The 13808-nt window shown below is 44.8% G+C and overlaps 1 protein-coding gene across 3 annotated transcripts in view; it reads left to right on the top strand.

Annotated features, from left to right (window-relative positions):
* The window catches only part of ATG4B (autophagy related 4B cysteine peptidase), a 471612-nt gene that overhangs the window by 339525 nt on the left and 118279 nt on the right, over nucleotides 1-13808 (top strand). For all 3 annotated transcript variants that reach the window (XM_030215863.1, XM_030215862.1, XM_030215861.1), the window contains 2 exons: nucleotides 8278-8423; nucleotides 9680-9736. In XM_030215863.1, the coding sequence (XP_030071723.1) occupies nucleotides 8278-8423; nucleotides 9680-9736 (203 nt within the window). The remainder of the gene's footprint in view (nucleotides 1-8277; nucleotides 8424-9679; nucleotides 9737-13808) is intronic.

Genomic DNA, 13808 nt, shown 5'->3' with positions numbered 1-13808 from the left:
CAGGCTTGGAGTGCATGTGTTCCCTTATCTTGACGATTGGTTGGTGAAGAACACCTCAGAGGCAGGAGCTCTACAGTCAATGCAGATGACTATTCAACTCCTGGAGCTGCTAGGGTTTGTGATAAATTATCCAAAGTCCCATCTTCTTCCAGTTCAAAGACTAGGAGCTCTGCTGGACTCCCAGATGGCTCGTGCCTACCTTCCCGAGCCAAGGGCCAACAATCTTCTGGTTCTCGTCTCTTGGGTACGGGCATCTCAGCAGATCACAGCTCGGCAGATGTTGCGATTGCTCGGCCACATGGCCTCCACAGTTCATGTGACTCCCATGGCCCGTCTTCACATGAGATCAGCTCAATGGACCCTAGCTTCCCAGTGGTTTCAGGCCACGGGGGATCTAGAGGATGTCATCCTACTGTCCACATAATTTCTCAAATCCCTGCATTAGTGGACAATTCGATCCAATTTGACCCTGGGACGTCCCTTCCAAATTCCTCAGCCACAAAAAGTGCTGATGACGGATGCATCTCTCCTGGGTTGGGGCGCTCATGTCGATGGGCTTCACACCCAAGGGAGTTGGTCCCTCCAGGAAACCGGTTTTCAGATCAATCTCCTGGAGTTACGAGCGGTCTGGAACGCTCTAAAAGCTTTCAAGAATCGGTTGTGTAATCAAATTATTCAAATTCAGACAGACAATCAGGTTGCCATGTATTACATCAACAAGCAGGGGGACACCGGTTCTCGCCCCCTGGGCCAGGAGGCCGTCAGAATGTGGCTTTGGGCTCGCCGGAACGGCATGTTTCTTCAAGCTACGTATCTGGCAGGTGTAAACAACAGTCTGGCCGACAGTTTGAGCAGGATCATGCAACCTCACGAGTGGTCTCTCAACTCCAGAGTTGTGCGCAAGATCTTTCAAGCGTGGGGCACCCCCTTGATAGATCTTTTTGCCACTCAGATCAATCACAAGGTCCCTCAGTTCTGTTCCAGGCTTCAGACCCACGGCAGGCTAGCGTCGGATGCCTTTCTCCTTCATTGGGGGGAGGGCCTCCTGTACGCGTGTCCTCCCATACCTTTGGTGGGGAAGACTTTGCGGAAACTCAAGCAGGACCACGGAACCATGATTCTGATTGCTCCTTTCTGGCCCTGTCAGATCTGGTTCCCTCTTCTTCTGGAGTTGTCCTCCAAAGAACCGTGGAGATTGGAGTGTTTTCCAACCCTCATCACTCAGAACGAAGGGGCACTTCTGCATCCCAACCTCCAGTCCCTGGCTCTCACGGCTTGGATGTTGAGAGCGTAGACTTTGCCTCCTTGGGTCTCTCGGAGGGTGTCTCCCGATTCTTGCTTGCTTCCAGGAAAGATTCCACTAAAAAGAGTTACTCCACTAAAAAGCCCCCTATCAAACTTCCTACTGTGTCATGGGATCTCAACGTCGTTCTCACCCAGCTGATGAAACCTCCTTTCGAGCCTCTGCATTCCTGCCATCTGAAGTACTTGACCTGGAAGGTCATTTTCTTGGTGGCAGTTACTTCAGCTCGCAGAGTCAGTGAGCTTCAAGCCTTAGTAGCTCATGCTCCTTATACCAAATTTCATCATAACAGAGTAGTCCTTCGCACTCACCCTAAGTTCTTGCCAAAGGTGGTGTTGGAGTTCCATCTGAACCAGTCAATTGTCTTGCCAACATTCTTTTCCCGTCCTCATACCCGCCCTGCTGAGCGTCAACTGCACACATTGGACTGCAAAAGAGCATTGGCCTTCTATCTGGAGCGGACGAGCCCCCACAGACAGTCCGCCCAATTATTTGTTTCTTTTGATCCCAACAAGAGGGGTGTGGCTGTAGGGAAACGCACCATATCTAATTGGCTAGCAGATTGCATTTCCTTCACTTACGCCCAGTCTGGGCTGACTCTTGAGGGTCATGTCACGGCTCATAATGTTAGAGCCATGGCAGCGTCAGTGGCGTACTTGAAGTCAGCCACTATTGAAGATATTTCAAGGCTGCGACGTGGTCATCTGTCCACACATTCACATCTCATTACTGCCTTCAGCAGGATACCCGACGCGACAGTCGGTTTGGGCAGTCGGTGTTACAGAACCTGTTTGGAGTTTAGAATCCAACTGCTCCCCCCTAGGCCCATTTTTATTCTGTTCCAGGCTGCACTCTCTGTTAGTTGTTAACATGTTAGGTCAATCTCAGTTATGTCCTCGCCGTTGCAAGGCCCAATTGACCATGTTTATTGTTTTGAGTGAGCCTGGGGGCTAGGGATACCCGATCAGTGAGAACAAGCAGCCTGCTTGTCCTCGGAGAAAGCGAAAGCTAAATACCTGTAGAGGGTATTCTCCGAGGACAGCAGGCTGATTGTTCTCACAATCCCGCCCACCTCCCCTTCGGAGTTGTGTCTTTCCTTGTCTTAGGTATGTACTGGACTGACGAACACGCTCGCATTTGGGCGGGAAGACGGCCGTGCATGCGCGGTGCGCACGGGAGCGCGAGGCTAGCAAACTTTTGTTGCTAGGGAAGATTTTCCGGTCCTGGGCTGCCGTTGGACGTCACCCATCAATGAGAACAATCAGCCTGCTGTCCTCCAAGAATACCCTCTACAGGTATGTAGCTTTCGCTTTATTATCACGTTGCCCATTTTATTAGCGTCCCTTATTTCCTTTAACATGACTGCGTCCGTCTGCTCATCCTGGTCAGGCGGATGGTAGTACACTCCTACCACCGTCCTTTTCCCCTTGACACATGGAATTTTGATCCATAATGATTCCAAAAGGTCATTTGTTTCCTGTAAAATTTTCAGTCTATTTGATTCAATGCCCTCGTTAATATACAATGCTACTCCTCCCCCAATCCGGTCCACTCTATCACTGCGATGCAATTTGTATCCTGGTATGACAGTGTCCCACTGGTGATCCCTCTTACACCAGGTCTCGGAGATGCCTAGTATATCTATTTTTTCATTTAGTGCAATATATTCCAATTCTCCCATCTTATGTCTTAGGCTCCTAAGTTCCCAACCTAAGTTTCTTCCTAAGTTGGTATCTAATTTCCATTTTAATCATCAATCAAACATTTTTCCCTAAGCCACATACCCACAATAGTGAATGTGACAATGCACTTTGGATTTCAAATGATCCTTAGTCGTATTTATGGAACAACTTAAAGCATTTAGAAAGGCCACTTATTGAAATCAGTGCCGCCGAGAGACTGAGCCGGGGCAGGGCCACCGCCGCTCCCCACCCCAGGATCACTGCCGCTGCTGCTGCTCCCCTCCCCCCACCCCCCCCCCCCCCACCCCCCCCCCCCCCCCCCCCCCCCCCCCCCCCCCCCCCCCCCCCCCCCCGCTGTAACTGCAAATACCTTGGCTGGAGGGGATCTCAAGGCCCCACTAGCAGAAGAAGACTTCCTCCAGTACTGCTCTTCACTTTGCCACATGGCCTGCCCCTGCGGATGCTTTTTCTCTTACGGCGCGCATGCTTGGTTTTGAAAAACGAGCATGTGCAGCCTGAGGAGAAAAGCAACTGCTTGGCAGGCAGTTTAGCAGAGTGAAGAGCAGCGCTGGAGGAAGACCTCTTCTGCTGATGGGGCCTGGAGGAGACCCTCGCCAGCCAAACCAGCAGCCCTGGCCCGAAGTCCTGCTGTGTCTGCTCCTCCCCGGCCACCAATGGTGGCCTGGCACTGGAGTTTTCTCTCTCCTACTCCTGTTGGGACGAAATCACCTAGGTCCCGTTAGAAGCAGGATAGAGAGAGGTACCCCGGCACTGGGCCCCGCTTGGAGGCCCAGGGAATTTTGCCCCCCACCCCTCCCCTCGGTGGCCCTGATTGAAATCAAAAGTAACAAAAGGCCTGGGACTGATTTTGCCAGGAGTATGTTATCCAGTTAACTAGCAGACCATATCTCCTTTGCTTATGCTCAAACAGGTCTGACCTTAGAGCACATTTTTAAGTCAGGGCCAGTTTGAATTCAAATTATCTGGAGAGCCTCCAGATACCTTTCCATGTGCAGCCACAACCAGCAGTGTGTGTCAATGACATTCATTCCCACCAACCCGTCTTCATACATTTCAATGGAAGGATATCATCAACGAGGTGAGCATTTCCAAATGCATTCTTTTTGTCTATTGAGAAATGTACTTCAAGTATGTGGCTGTTTCCCCATCCCCATCCACTTCCCCTTGCTGTCATGAGCTTGGTAAGAGGTAGATAGTAGCAGGAAAAAAAAACAGATGATGGGGCCACCCCAAAGGTCTCCAGGGACTGCCATTGGTCCCCAGGCCTTGCATTGAAGAATTCTGCCTTAGAGGGTCACATTGAGGCTCATATTGCCCAAACCATGATTGTAGCAGAAGCTCACTTGAGATCTGCTTCTGTGAAGTAAATTTGCAGAACTGGAATATTGCCTTCGGTCCATCCTTTTCAAACAGTAATAAGATGTGAATGTGATTCCCACACACAAACGGTAGGTTTGGTCACTGTCCTCCCCTTTGAGACTTAGAACCCACTGCATCCTCCATAGACCCGTTTTCTTTAATTGCCAGATTGCTTTGCTTATTAACAAAAACAACAACAAAAAAGTATAAAATTAGAAAAGGCTTCTTGGACTCAAACAGTTTTGGTGTCTGCCTGTTAGCATTAGCTTCATTTTTCCCTTTTATTTGTTGAAGACAGCCTGAAACTAGGGAGTCCCACATATCTGTAGTAGGTCACCCAAACTATTATTTATTACATTTGTACCCCGCGCTTTCCCGCTCATCGCAGGCTCAATGCGGCTTACATAGTAACAAGAGAATACAATCTGTAGTATCAGAATCAACAAAGGAGGTATGTGATAGGAGAAATGAACAAGGAGTAAATGGGATAGAAGAGGTGTGAGAGAAAAGATAGGGATAGGTAAGGAGGTGGGGCGATAAAGGAGAAGTTGGGAAGAGCATGGAGGGTAAGAAGGTTGGTAGGAGATATTTTCTGAGTCGTTGTTAATGATTAGTTGAACCGGTAAATAGATTGATTGCTTATGGTATGTCAGGTCATTCGGGTAAACCTGTTTGAATAGATGGGTTTTCAATAGTTTCCTAAAGGGAAGATATTCACTAATTGACCGAATGTATCTGGGTAGAGCATTCCAGAGTTGGGATCCCAGGTAGGGGAAGTTAGATGCATGGTAGGTTTTGTACTTTAGTCCTTTGCAATTGGGAAGGTGCAGGTTAAGGTATGATCGTGAAGATGTTGACATGTTTCTGGACTGAAGGTTTAATAGATTGACCATGTAACTTGGTGATACTCCATGGATGATCTTGTGGATTAGTGGATCTATTAGATTGTAAGCTCTTTGAGCAGGGACTGTCTTTCTTCTATGTTTGTGCAGCGCTGCGTATGCCTTGTAGCGCTATAGAAATGCTAAATAGTAGTAGTAGTAGTAATTAGTGTGATGGCCTTAAAGTTGACTCGTTACTGATATTGTGTGGAAATTATTTCATTCTTATTTTTCTAATAGATCATTTCAAGTTAGATTAGACAGCAAATTCTCATGTATGTTCTATGACTTTAGGAATACCTTGAGGATCTGCATTTTCTTCCTTGATAGGCTACAATCGAGCCTGTCTGTTCTGGATACATGGTTGAAAGATAATCATCTAGATTTGAATGTGGGAAAGACAGAGACATTGCTTATGAGTCATGTTGCCTTATCTGAAATGCCAACTAGCTTTTCCTTAAAGATAAGGATTTCAAACCAGATTTCTACTTCAGGTGTAATTAATCATAATTTTTCAATGAAGCCACATTCTACAGCTATAGTTCATTCAACACTTTATAAACTGTGTTTGTTAGCTAATTTCAAACTAATGCTTTCTGTTTAAATTTTAGAGCAGTTTTGCAGTCTTATATTTTCCAAACTTAACTGTTGTAATGCTGCTTTGCTTTTGGTTTTACCTAAATAGTTGTCTGGGAGCACTTCAAATAGTGTATAATTCTGCTGCAAGATTTATTGCTGGCACATTTTTAAAAAATCAATACATTTTATTGATTTTTTTGTAAACTACATTGACTCCCCTTAGCTCAGAGAATTAAATTTAAAGTTCTACTGTTGATTTATTTATTATTTTATTTATTGCATTTGTATCCCACATTTTCCCACCTTTTTGTAGGTTCATAGTGGCTTACAATGTGTCGTTCTTGGTGGTAGTGGATTAGAACATAGTTACTTATTGTTACATAGAGAATTAGAGTAATATGGTAAAAGTTAAAAACAAGCAGATATTATAAAATAATTACATATATTGCATAGAGATTTTGAGTAACATATTAGAAGTTTAGAGCAAGCAGAAATTATAAAAATAGGTCTGTGTAAGGGAAAAGGAGAAGCGTGCATTTATATTTGTTGTTCTGTGTAGTATGCCTTGTTAAAGAGATGGGTCTTCAATGATATTCGGAAGTTTGTTAGCTCGTGGATCTTTCTCAGGTTGTGCAGCAGTGCGTTCCATAGCTTGGCACTCAGGTAGGTAAAGCTTGCTGCATGCGTAAGTTTGTATTTTAGACCTTTGCAGCTTGGGAGATGGAGGTTGAGGAATGTACGGGCTGATCTTTTGGCATTCCTAGTCGGTAAGTCTATCAGGTCTGACATATAGGCTGGGGCATCTCCATGGATGATTTTATGAACTAGAGTGCAAATCTTAAATGTGATGCGTTCTTTGAATGGGAGCCAGTGTAACTTTTCTCGTATCAGTTTAGCACTTTTATATTTTGCTTTTCTGAATATAAGTCTGGCTGCGGTGTTCTGGGCTGTCTGAAGTTTCTTGATTGTCTGTTCTTTACATCCAGCATACAGTGCATTACAGTAGTCTAGGTGACTGAGCACCATTGATTGTACCAGGTTACGGAAGACTGTCATTGGGAAAAAATGCTTTACTCTTTTTAATTTCCACATTGAGTGGAACATCTTTTTGGTTGTGTTTTTCGTATGACTCTCAAGTGTTAGATGACGATCGATGGTCACTCCAAGAATTTTTAGGGTGTCTGAGATAGGGAGTGTCAAATTTGGTGTGTTTATGGTGTGTTGATTCATAAAATGTTGCAGGATTATGCCCCTTTTTACCTAACATTGTGTAATGATTTATAAGTCTGCATGAGTGCTTCATTTAGAAGGAGCTCAATTATTAACCTTACCTGCTGCATATAAATCTTATTTGGCAGTGACAAGAAATTGTACTTTTTCGATTACTGGACCTACCTTATGGAATCAACTACATGTGATTTAAGGTTATTAAGGCTATGTTTAAAAGACAGCTGAAAGTTTTTCTTTTTATTGAAACATTTTAGATTAATCAGTCTACAGTGACATAGGCTACAAGTAATATATTCATAAATTATAAAAACAGTTTAAAAACCAAACAATGGAATTAGACCTGTTTGAAGACATTAGTCAGCTGCAGTGATCTGAGGTTTTGATATTGACAGACAGCTATGTGAATTGATTTGGCAGATTATATGTTTTGTTTATAAAATGTGATTTTAATTTTTGATGTTTTTATGTATGTTTTATTGTAAACCACCTAGCCTAATAGGTGGTATATAAATGAAGAAATGAAATGGTGCTCCCAACTTCCCTAAGAATGGGTATGCTACCAAGATGTTCAGCAACCAAGATGATCCACGTGATGACTCGGCACTGGAAGTACGGCACATGCATGATGAACACTCTAAGGTGATCTTTTACTAAGCCGTGGTAGCATTTTAGCTTGTGGTAGAAATCAGCTGGCGATAAACGCCGCAACACCCATTATATTCCTGTGGGCGTCTCAGTGTTTACTGCCAGCTGATTTGTACCATGAGCTAAAAACACTACCATAGCTTCGTAAAAGACCCCTTAAACTTTTATACAGATTGTCAGAAGCTATAGAAACTTTTTTGTTGTACTATACTGTGTTCCATCAGAACTTGGTTTAATGTTTATATGGTAGACACTGTCAGTTTAAAAGATGTCACTCTTAGTAATATTATGCCTCCTAATACTATTCTGGGGTTTGGTAGGCGGCATATCCCTTTCTCTCCTTTGTTTACAGTGACCATTGGGGGGAGGGTCTCCTACCCAAGTACTGCCCAGCCTTCATCCTGCTTCAGAGGCCTCAAGACATAAGAGACTAAAGTGTCTTTCCTACTTCCTTTTCCTTCTGAGATTCTTTTCTTTCCTTTATGAGGAGCTGTTGCTCTTTGGAATATCAGTTCTTTTCTTGCTTTTGTTAACGTGAGTCTGGTGCTTATTTAATCACTTCCCTTCCCCCTTATAGGTGAGGAACTAATCTATCTGGACCCCCACACCACACAGCCTGCAGTGGAGCCCAGCAACAGCTGCTTTATCCCAGATGAGAGCTTCCATTGCCAGCACCCACCATGCAGGATGAGGATTTCAGATCTCGACCCTTCCATTGCAGTAGTGTGTATACTCTAAATGGCTGCATTGCTGAAACATGCCATCTTTATTATATACTATTCCAGTCTTTCTAATCACAGGTCTTCAAGTCTGAGCCTGCAAAATACTTCCTGGCATTGACAGACAGCTATATTGGTACAAAGAGCCTACCATTTTGTGGTTGGCAGGGCTTCTCAAACATGATTGTGGAACTCAGAACTAAATTTTGTGTCCTCCTGCCTCCTTTTCTAAACACACTGTCTTGCCTATTTACCTTGTTTACCTTTCCATCTCCTCCTATTGAGAAGGTTTTGATAATTTGTTGATTAACTGAAATGTGATGTACTTCAGTCTTATTGCGAGAGGCAGTTAATTGATGTGTTTGGCAATTGAAGATTAGTGTGATTGCATTTGTGTTATGTATTTTATTATTATGAGCTCATTTTATTAAGCTGTGGTAAGCACTAGTATATGCTTACCGCAAATTAAAAGGGTTTACCATGGAACGTTCTGAGGCATCCTGAGGTAAAAGCCTAATGTGTACACACAAACCATGTGCTAAGAAAGGTTTTTGTACTTTCTCAGAGGAGGCGAGTCTGGGGGGTGGAGAGTGGGTGTAACCTCAAATCAACACAGCCATATTACTGCACGCTAACTGATTAGCGCATGAACCCTTACTACCTACAGAATAGGTGGAAGTAAGGGCTCGTGCTAATTTTTGGTAATGTCTGCATGGTAATAGCAAAATTAGTGCATGGCCATTAATTTGGAAAATAGAAAATCAGCCATTTTCTGGCTGCAGTAAGAGTGGTCTTAGCTTGCAGAAAAAACCTGCATAAGTGGGGGAGTTTACCACTGCTTAGTAAAGGGACCCCTGTGTATTTTATTATTTTGTCTATTTTATGTTTTATATTTTCTATGGATTAGGATTAGGAGGTATACATTTTTTAAATAAATATTCACAATTATTTTTTTACACTAAGCCTGTTCAAACTGTAGCTCGTGTCAGGCCTGTGTAAGCTGTAGCCATATCTGTCACTAGTTACTCATAGTTTTTGCAGGCCTTAGCCACTCTTTCTCAGCCTAACTTCATATAGACAACTGTTCCTCTTTTCTGGGCCATAGCCCTTCCCTTCAATTCAGGACACATGATGAAATGCAGAGTCTCTACATAGAGTATAGAAGCTTGTGAAATGCTCTGCACTAAGTGCAGTTATACTTTCATATGGCTGTAAAAAATTTAGCTGAGCACTGTTCTGAAAATTTCTTATGTCTTTCAGGGTTTTTTCTGCAACACAGAAGGCGACTTTGAAGAATGGTGTCAGCATATGAGAAAGGTGTGTGTGTCTGTGTATTCAGATGTATGTTCAAATCATCCTCTTGGGTCCAGGAAAAAATACCATTTGCACACATGTTCATTTGGAAATGCAAGCAGGGAGGCCAGAATGGCACTGGAAGGGAGAGGGAATGAGTGTGTGTGCAGATTTTCCCTCATTCCATCCTCCTTCCAGTTGTATCTGTCCATCTCTCACATTCTCATTCTGTAGGCCCATTCTCACCAGCTTCAGCCCTCCCACCTGTTCAGTTGCAGCTACAGCAGAGCACTTCTAAGAAATATTTTCTAAGCCTTGTATTTCCTGTTTACTTCCTTAATGTGTCTTTTTTGATTCTTCCTCAGATTTGCTATTTATTTTTATTTAGATTTCCAGTTTTCATTTCTCAAATATCTCTTTATGTACTCTTCCTCACTTCTTTGCCTATTGCCAAAATAAAAAGAAATCAGTCTCAGTGACTCAACTGTTTGGGGAGGCTAAGGCGGGTGGGATTAGTGGGGTTGGGGCTAGGCTGGGGTAGGATGGGGTGGGGCAGGTTAAAGTCATTAGGGTAGGGAGGCAACACCAAGAACAGCAGTAAAGGGACAGTAGGGGCATTTTTGAACATAGCATGGAAAAAAAGACCCTTTCACTATGTCTCTGTACCAGCTACCTCCCTCTACTACTTCTGTTACTGATGGAATTATACATACTGAATACACTCCAGGGAGTTATGTACCAAAAAAGTCAAAATAATGCACACAAAAATAATCTAACGTATGAAACAGAATAATATTTGCAGTATTCTGGAAATATATGTATTGGCTCCCAGTTAGCCCTAGCTCCCCAATCCAGCATCTTCTGTTGACCATGTGAATAGTGATGTTCAACAGCACTGTAACAGAAATCATGTGGTTACTGGCAACTATAAAATTATTTACCTATTAGTTTTTGGTAGGTTGCCAAATGGCCACCAGGCTTCAGATCTTCTGGCCTTTATTGTTAATACTAGTACTGAGCTGAAAGGAGCTTAACTAACTTAATCACCTTAAGAAACCATTGGTACGTGATAAGGAGTTAGTAAAAGTGGAGAAAAAGACCTCAGTAGTCAACGCGTGGCAGCAGTACAATAAATGCACTCAATGCCCGCATTTCTCTGACTCCGTTCTTATCATTGGTCAAAAAACTCCACTGTGTGTGAGTAAAGGTATGTTATGACTAGTTATACATGAAAAACTTGAATGGTCTAAGTCATATTACTTGGCATGTGATTAATCCTGAGATATTACTTAGCTTTTAAATTTGACCGTGATATTACTTAGCTTTTAAGTTTGTCCAACGGGGCTCTCCGTTTCACTCTGTATTTGAGCTTCTTCAGGGAGCCAAGTAGCTTATGGCAAGTCACGATGCCTTACAAAATGGCATCCACTACTCTTGTGACACCGGCATGTTTGGAATATGTATTATCTGAATTAGCTATATCTACCTAATGCAGTGCTTTTTTTGTAGAAAAAAAGGTGCCAGTACTCATTATGGGCAGGGTCACCACATATGACTCCACCCCTATTATAGCCACACCCTTTATACCAGCCATGGCGCATATAAACAGACATCATTGAAAATATTATACTAGTATAGGAGAAAAAAAATAACATGATTTTTTTTCATTATAAATAATTTCTGTAAGCTGTTACAGCTCCAGTATACCCAGTGCAAAATAAGACAGCAGATGTAAATTCTCAAATTGGACATATTCCAAACACTAAAATGAAAATAAAATTATTTTTCCTACCTTTGTTGTCTGGTGACTTTGTTTTTCTATCCATATTGGTCCCAGTCTCTGATTCTGCTGCTCTTTATCTGTTCTCTTAACTCCATTCCCAGGGCTTCCTTTCCATATATTTCTTTACTTTCCTCCTTTCTTCTTCATTTCTTGCCCTACATCCATAAGTAAAAGCTGAGTCCTTCTCCGTGGAATTGACTGGAGGAGGTATAACGTGGATCCAGCTTTTGCCTATTTTCTCCATCCAAGTGCAGTTTTTCTCCTCTCTTCCCTGTCCCTCCCCTCCATCCATGTGCATCTTCTTCTTTTTTCTTTCCTCCCCTCCATCCATGTCCAGCTCCTCTCTTCTCCCCTCCACCCATGTCCAGCATTTCTCCTCTCTCTTCCCTCCCCTGTATCCATATAAAGCAATAATTCTCTTTCCCCTCTCCTCCATCTAAGTCCAGCATTTCTCCTCTCTCCCGCTAACTCCTCCATCCATGTGCATCTCCTTCCTGTCTTTCCTCCCCTCCATCCATGTCCAGCCCTGCCCTCCCCTCCCATGTCCAACGATTCTCCTCTATCCCCTGGCCTCTCCTGCCATCCATGTCCAACAATTCTCCTCTCTCCCCTGCCCTCCCCTCCCCTCCCATCCATGTCCAGTATGTCTCCTTTCTCCCCTGCCCCCTCCCCTCTCATCCATGTCCAGCGATTCTCCTCTGCCCCCTGTCCTCCCCTGCTGTCTATGTCCTGCGATTCTCCTCTGCCCCCTGTCCTCCCCTGCTATCCATGTCCTGCGATTCTCCTCTCTCCTGCCCTTCCCTCCATGTCCAGCGATTCTTCTTTCTCCCCTGCCCTCCCATCTATGTCCAGCGATTCTCCTTTCTCCCCTGCCCTCCCATCCATGTCCAGCGATTCTCCTTTCTCCCCTGCCCTCCCATTCCTTTCCAGCGATTCTCCTCACTTCCCTGCCCTCCCCTCCATGTCCAGCGATTCTCCTCTCTCCCCTGCCCTCCCGTTCATGTCCAGCGATTCTCCTCTCTCCCCTGCCCTCCCCTCCTATCTATGTCCAGCATGTCTCCTCTCTCCCCTGCCCTCCTCTCTCATCCATGTCCAGTGATTCTCCTCTGCCCCCTGTCCTCCCCTGCCATCCATGTCCAGCGATTCTCCTCTCTCCCCTGCCCTCCCCTCCCATCCATGTCCAGCATGTCTCCTCTCTCCCCTGCCCTCCCCTCTCATCCATGTCCAGCGATTCTCCTCTGCCCCCTGTCCTCCCCTGCCATCCATGTCCAGTGATTCTCCTCTCTCCCCTGCCCTCCCCTCCCATCGATGTCCAGCATGTCTCCTCTCTCCTCTGCCCTCCCCTCAAATCCATGTCCAGTGATTCTCCTTTCTCCCCTGCCCTCCATCCCTTCCATGTTGTCACGGTTGTGCCCATGTTTCGGGCTCTCCTTCTTCTCGCCACTTGGGGGCTGCAATGGACTGTCTGGTTATTATCACCCGTTCCAGATTCAGCCCAGTCCAGTCCGGATCTTTCGGGCTGCCAGACTTGCTTGTTTTGTTTGAACCTACACAGCACCCGTAGTTGCCTGGTGATTGCTGCAGCTGAGAGCCTCAGCTGCTGCAGGGCTTATTAGCCATTTTGAAACTCTCTGCTTTGCTTTTGCATCGCCTTAGGCCCTGGTACGTTGGTGCTTGTTGCACTTCTGCTTAGTTTGGGTTCTTGCCTGGGATTCTTGTCTGTTTTTAGTTAGTCTGTGTGTAGTTTAGATTAGGTTGTTGCCTGTTTTCTAGTCTTGTCTCTGGGTTATCGTTTTGTGTCTAGTCCTTGTCTGTTTGTGTCTTTAGTGGCTGCTCTCTGTCGGTATTTGTTCCCTATTTTAGTGGCTGCTTGCAGCTTTCAGTCCTGTCCCTTAGCTTATCCATTCCTTGCCCTGCTGTCCCTGTATGTTCCTTTCCCCTCTGACCCTTAGTCCTGGTTCAGCCTAGTGGGGATCCAGGTCCTGCCCTGTCCAGTAAGTCCTGCCGGCCACCTGCACCCAGGGGCTCAACTCCTGAGGAACGGTGGTCAAGTGCAGGTGAAGTCTAACTGTTTGTCAGAGTTCTGCCTTGTCTCTTGTGTGGGGTGGTTTCGCCTGCCGCTGCCGCTCCTCGGCAGTGGCCTAAGGGCTCATAAACCTAGTTTCTGCTGTGAAAGCGTGACATGTCCAACGATTCATTCAAACCCCAGCCCCCCCACCCGCTCTCCCTCAGCTCCCCGACTTTCCTTTTGAAATCTTTACCCAAAGTTGCAGTGAACCGGCAGTAAAAACAGCTGGCAGGCAGGCTTGCCTC

This window comes from Microcaecilia unicolor, chromosome 10 (assembly GCF_901765095.1).
Source record: "Microcaecilia unicolor chromosome 10, aMicUni1.1, whole genome shotgun sequence".
Taxonomy (NCBI): domain Eukaryota; kingdom Metazoa; phylum Chordata; class Amphibia; order Gymnophiona; family Siphonopidae; genus Microcaecilia; species Microcaecilia unicolor.
This window is presented reverse-complemented; position numbering and strand designations above follow the sequence as displayed.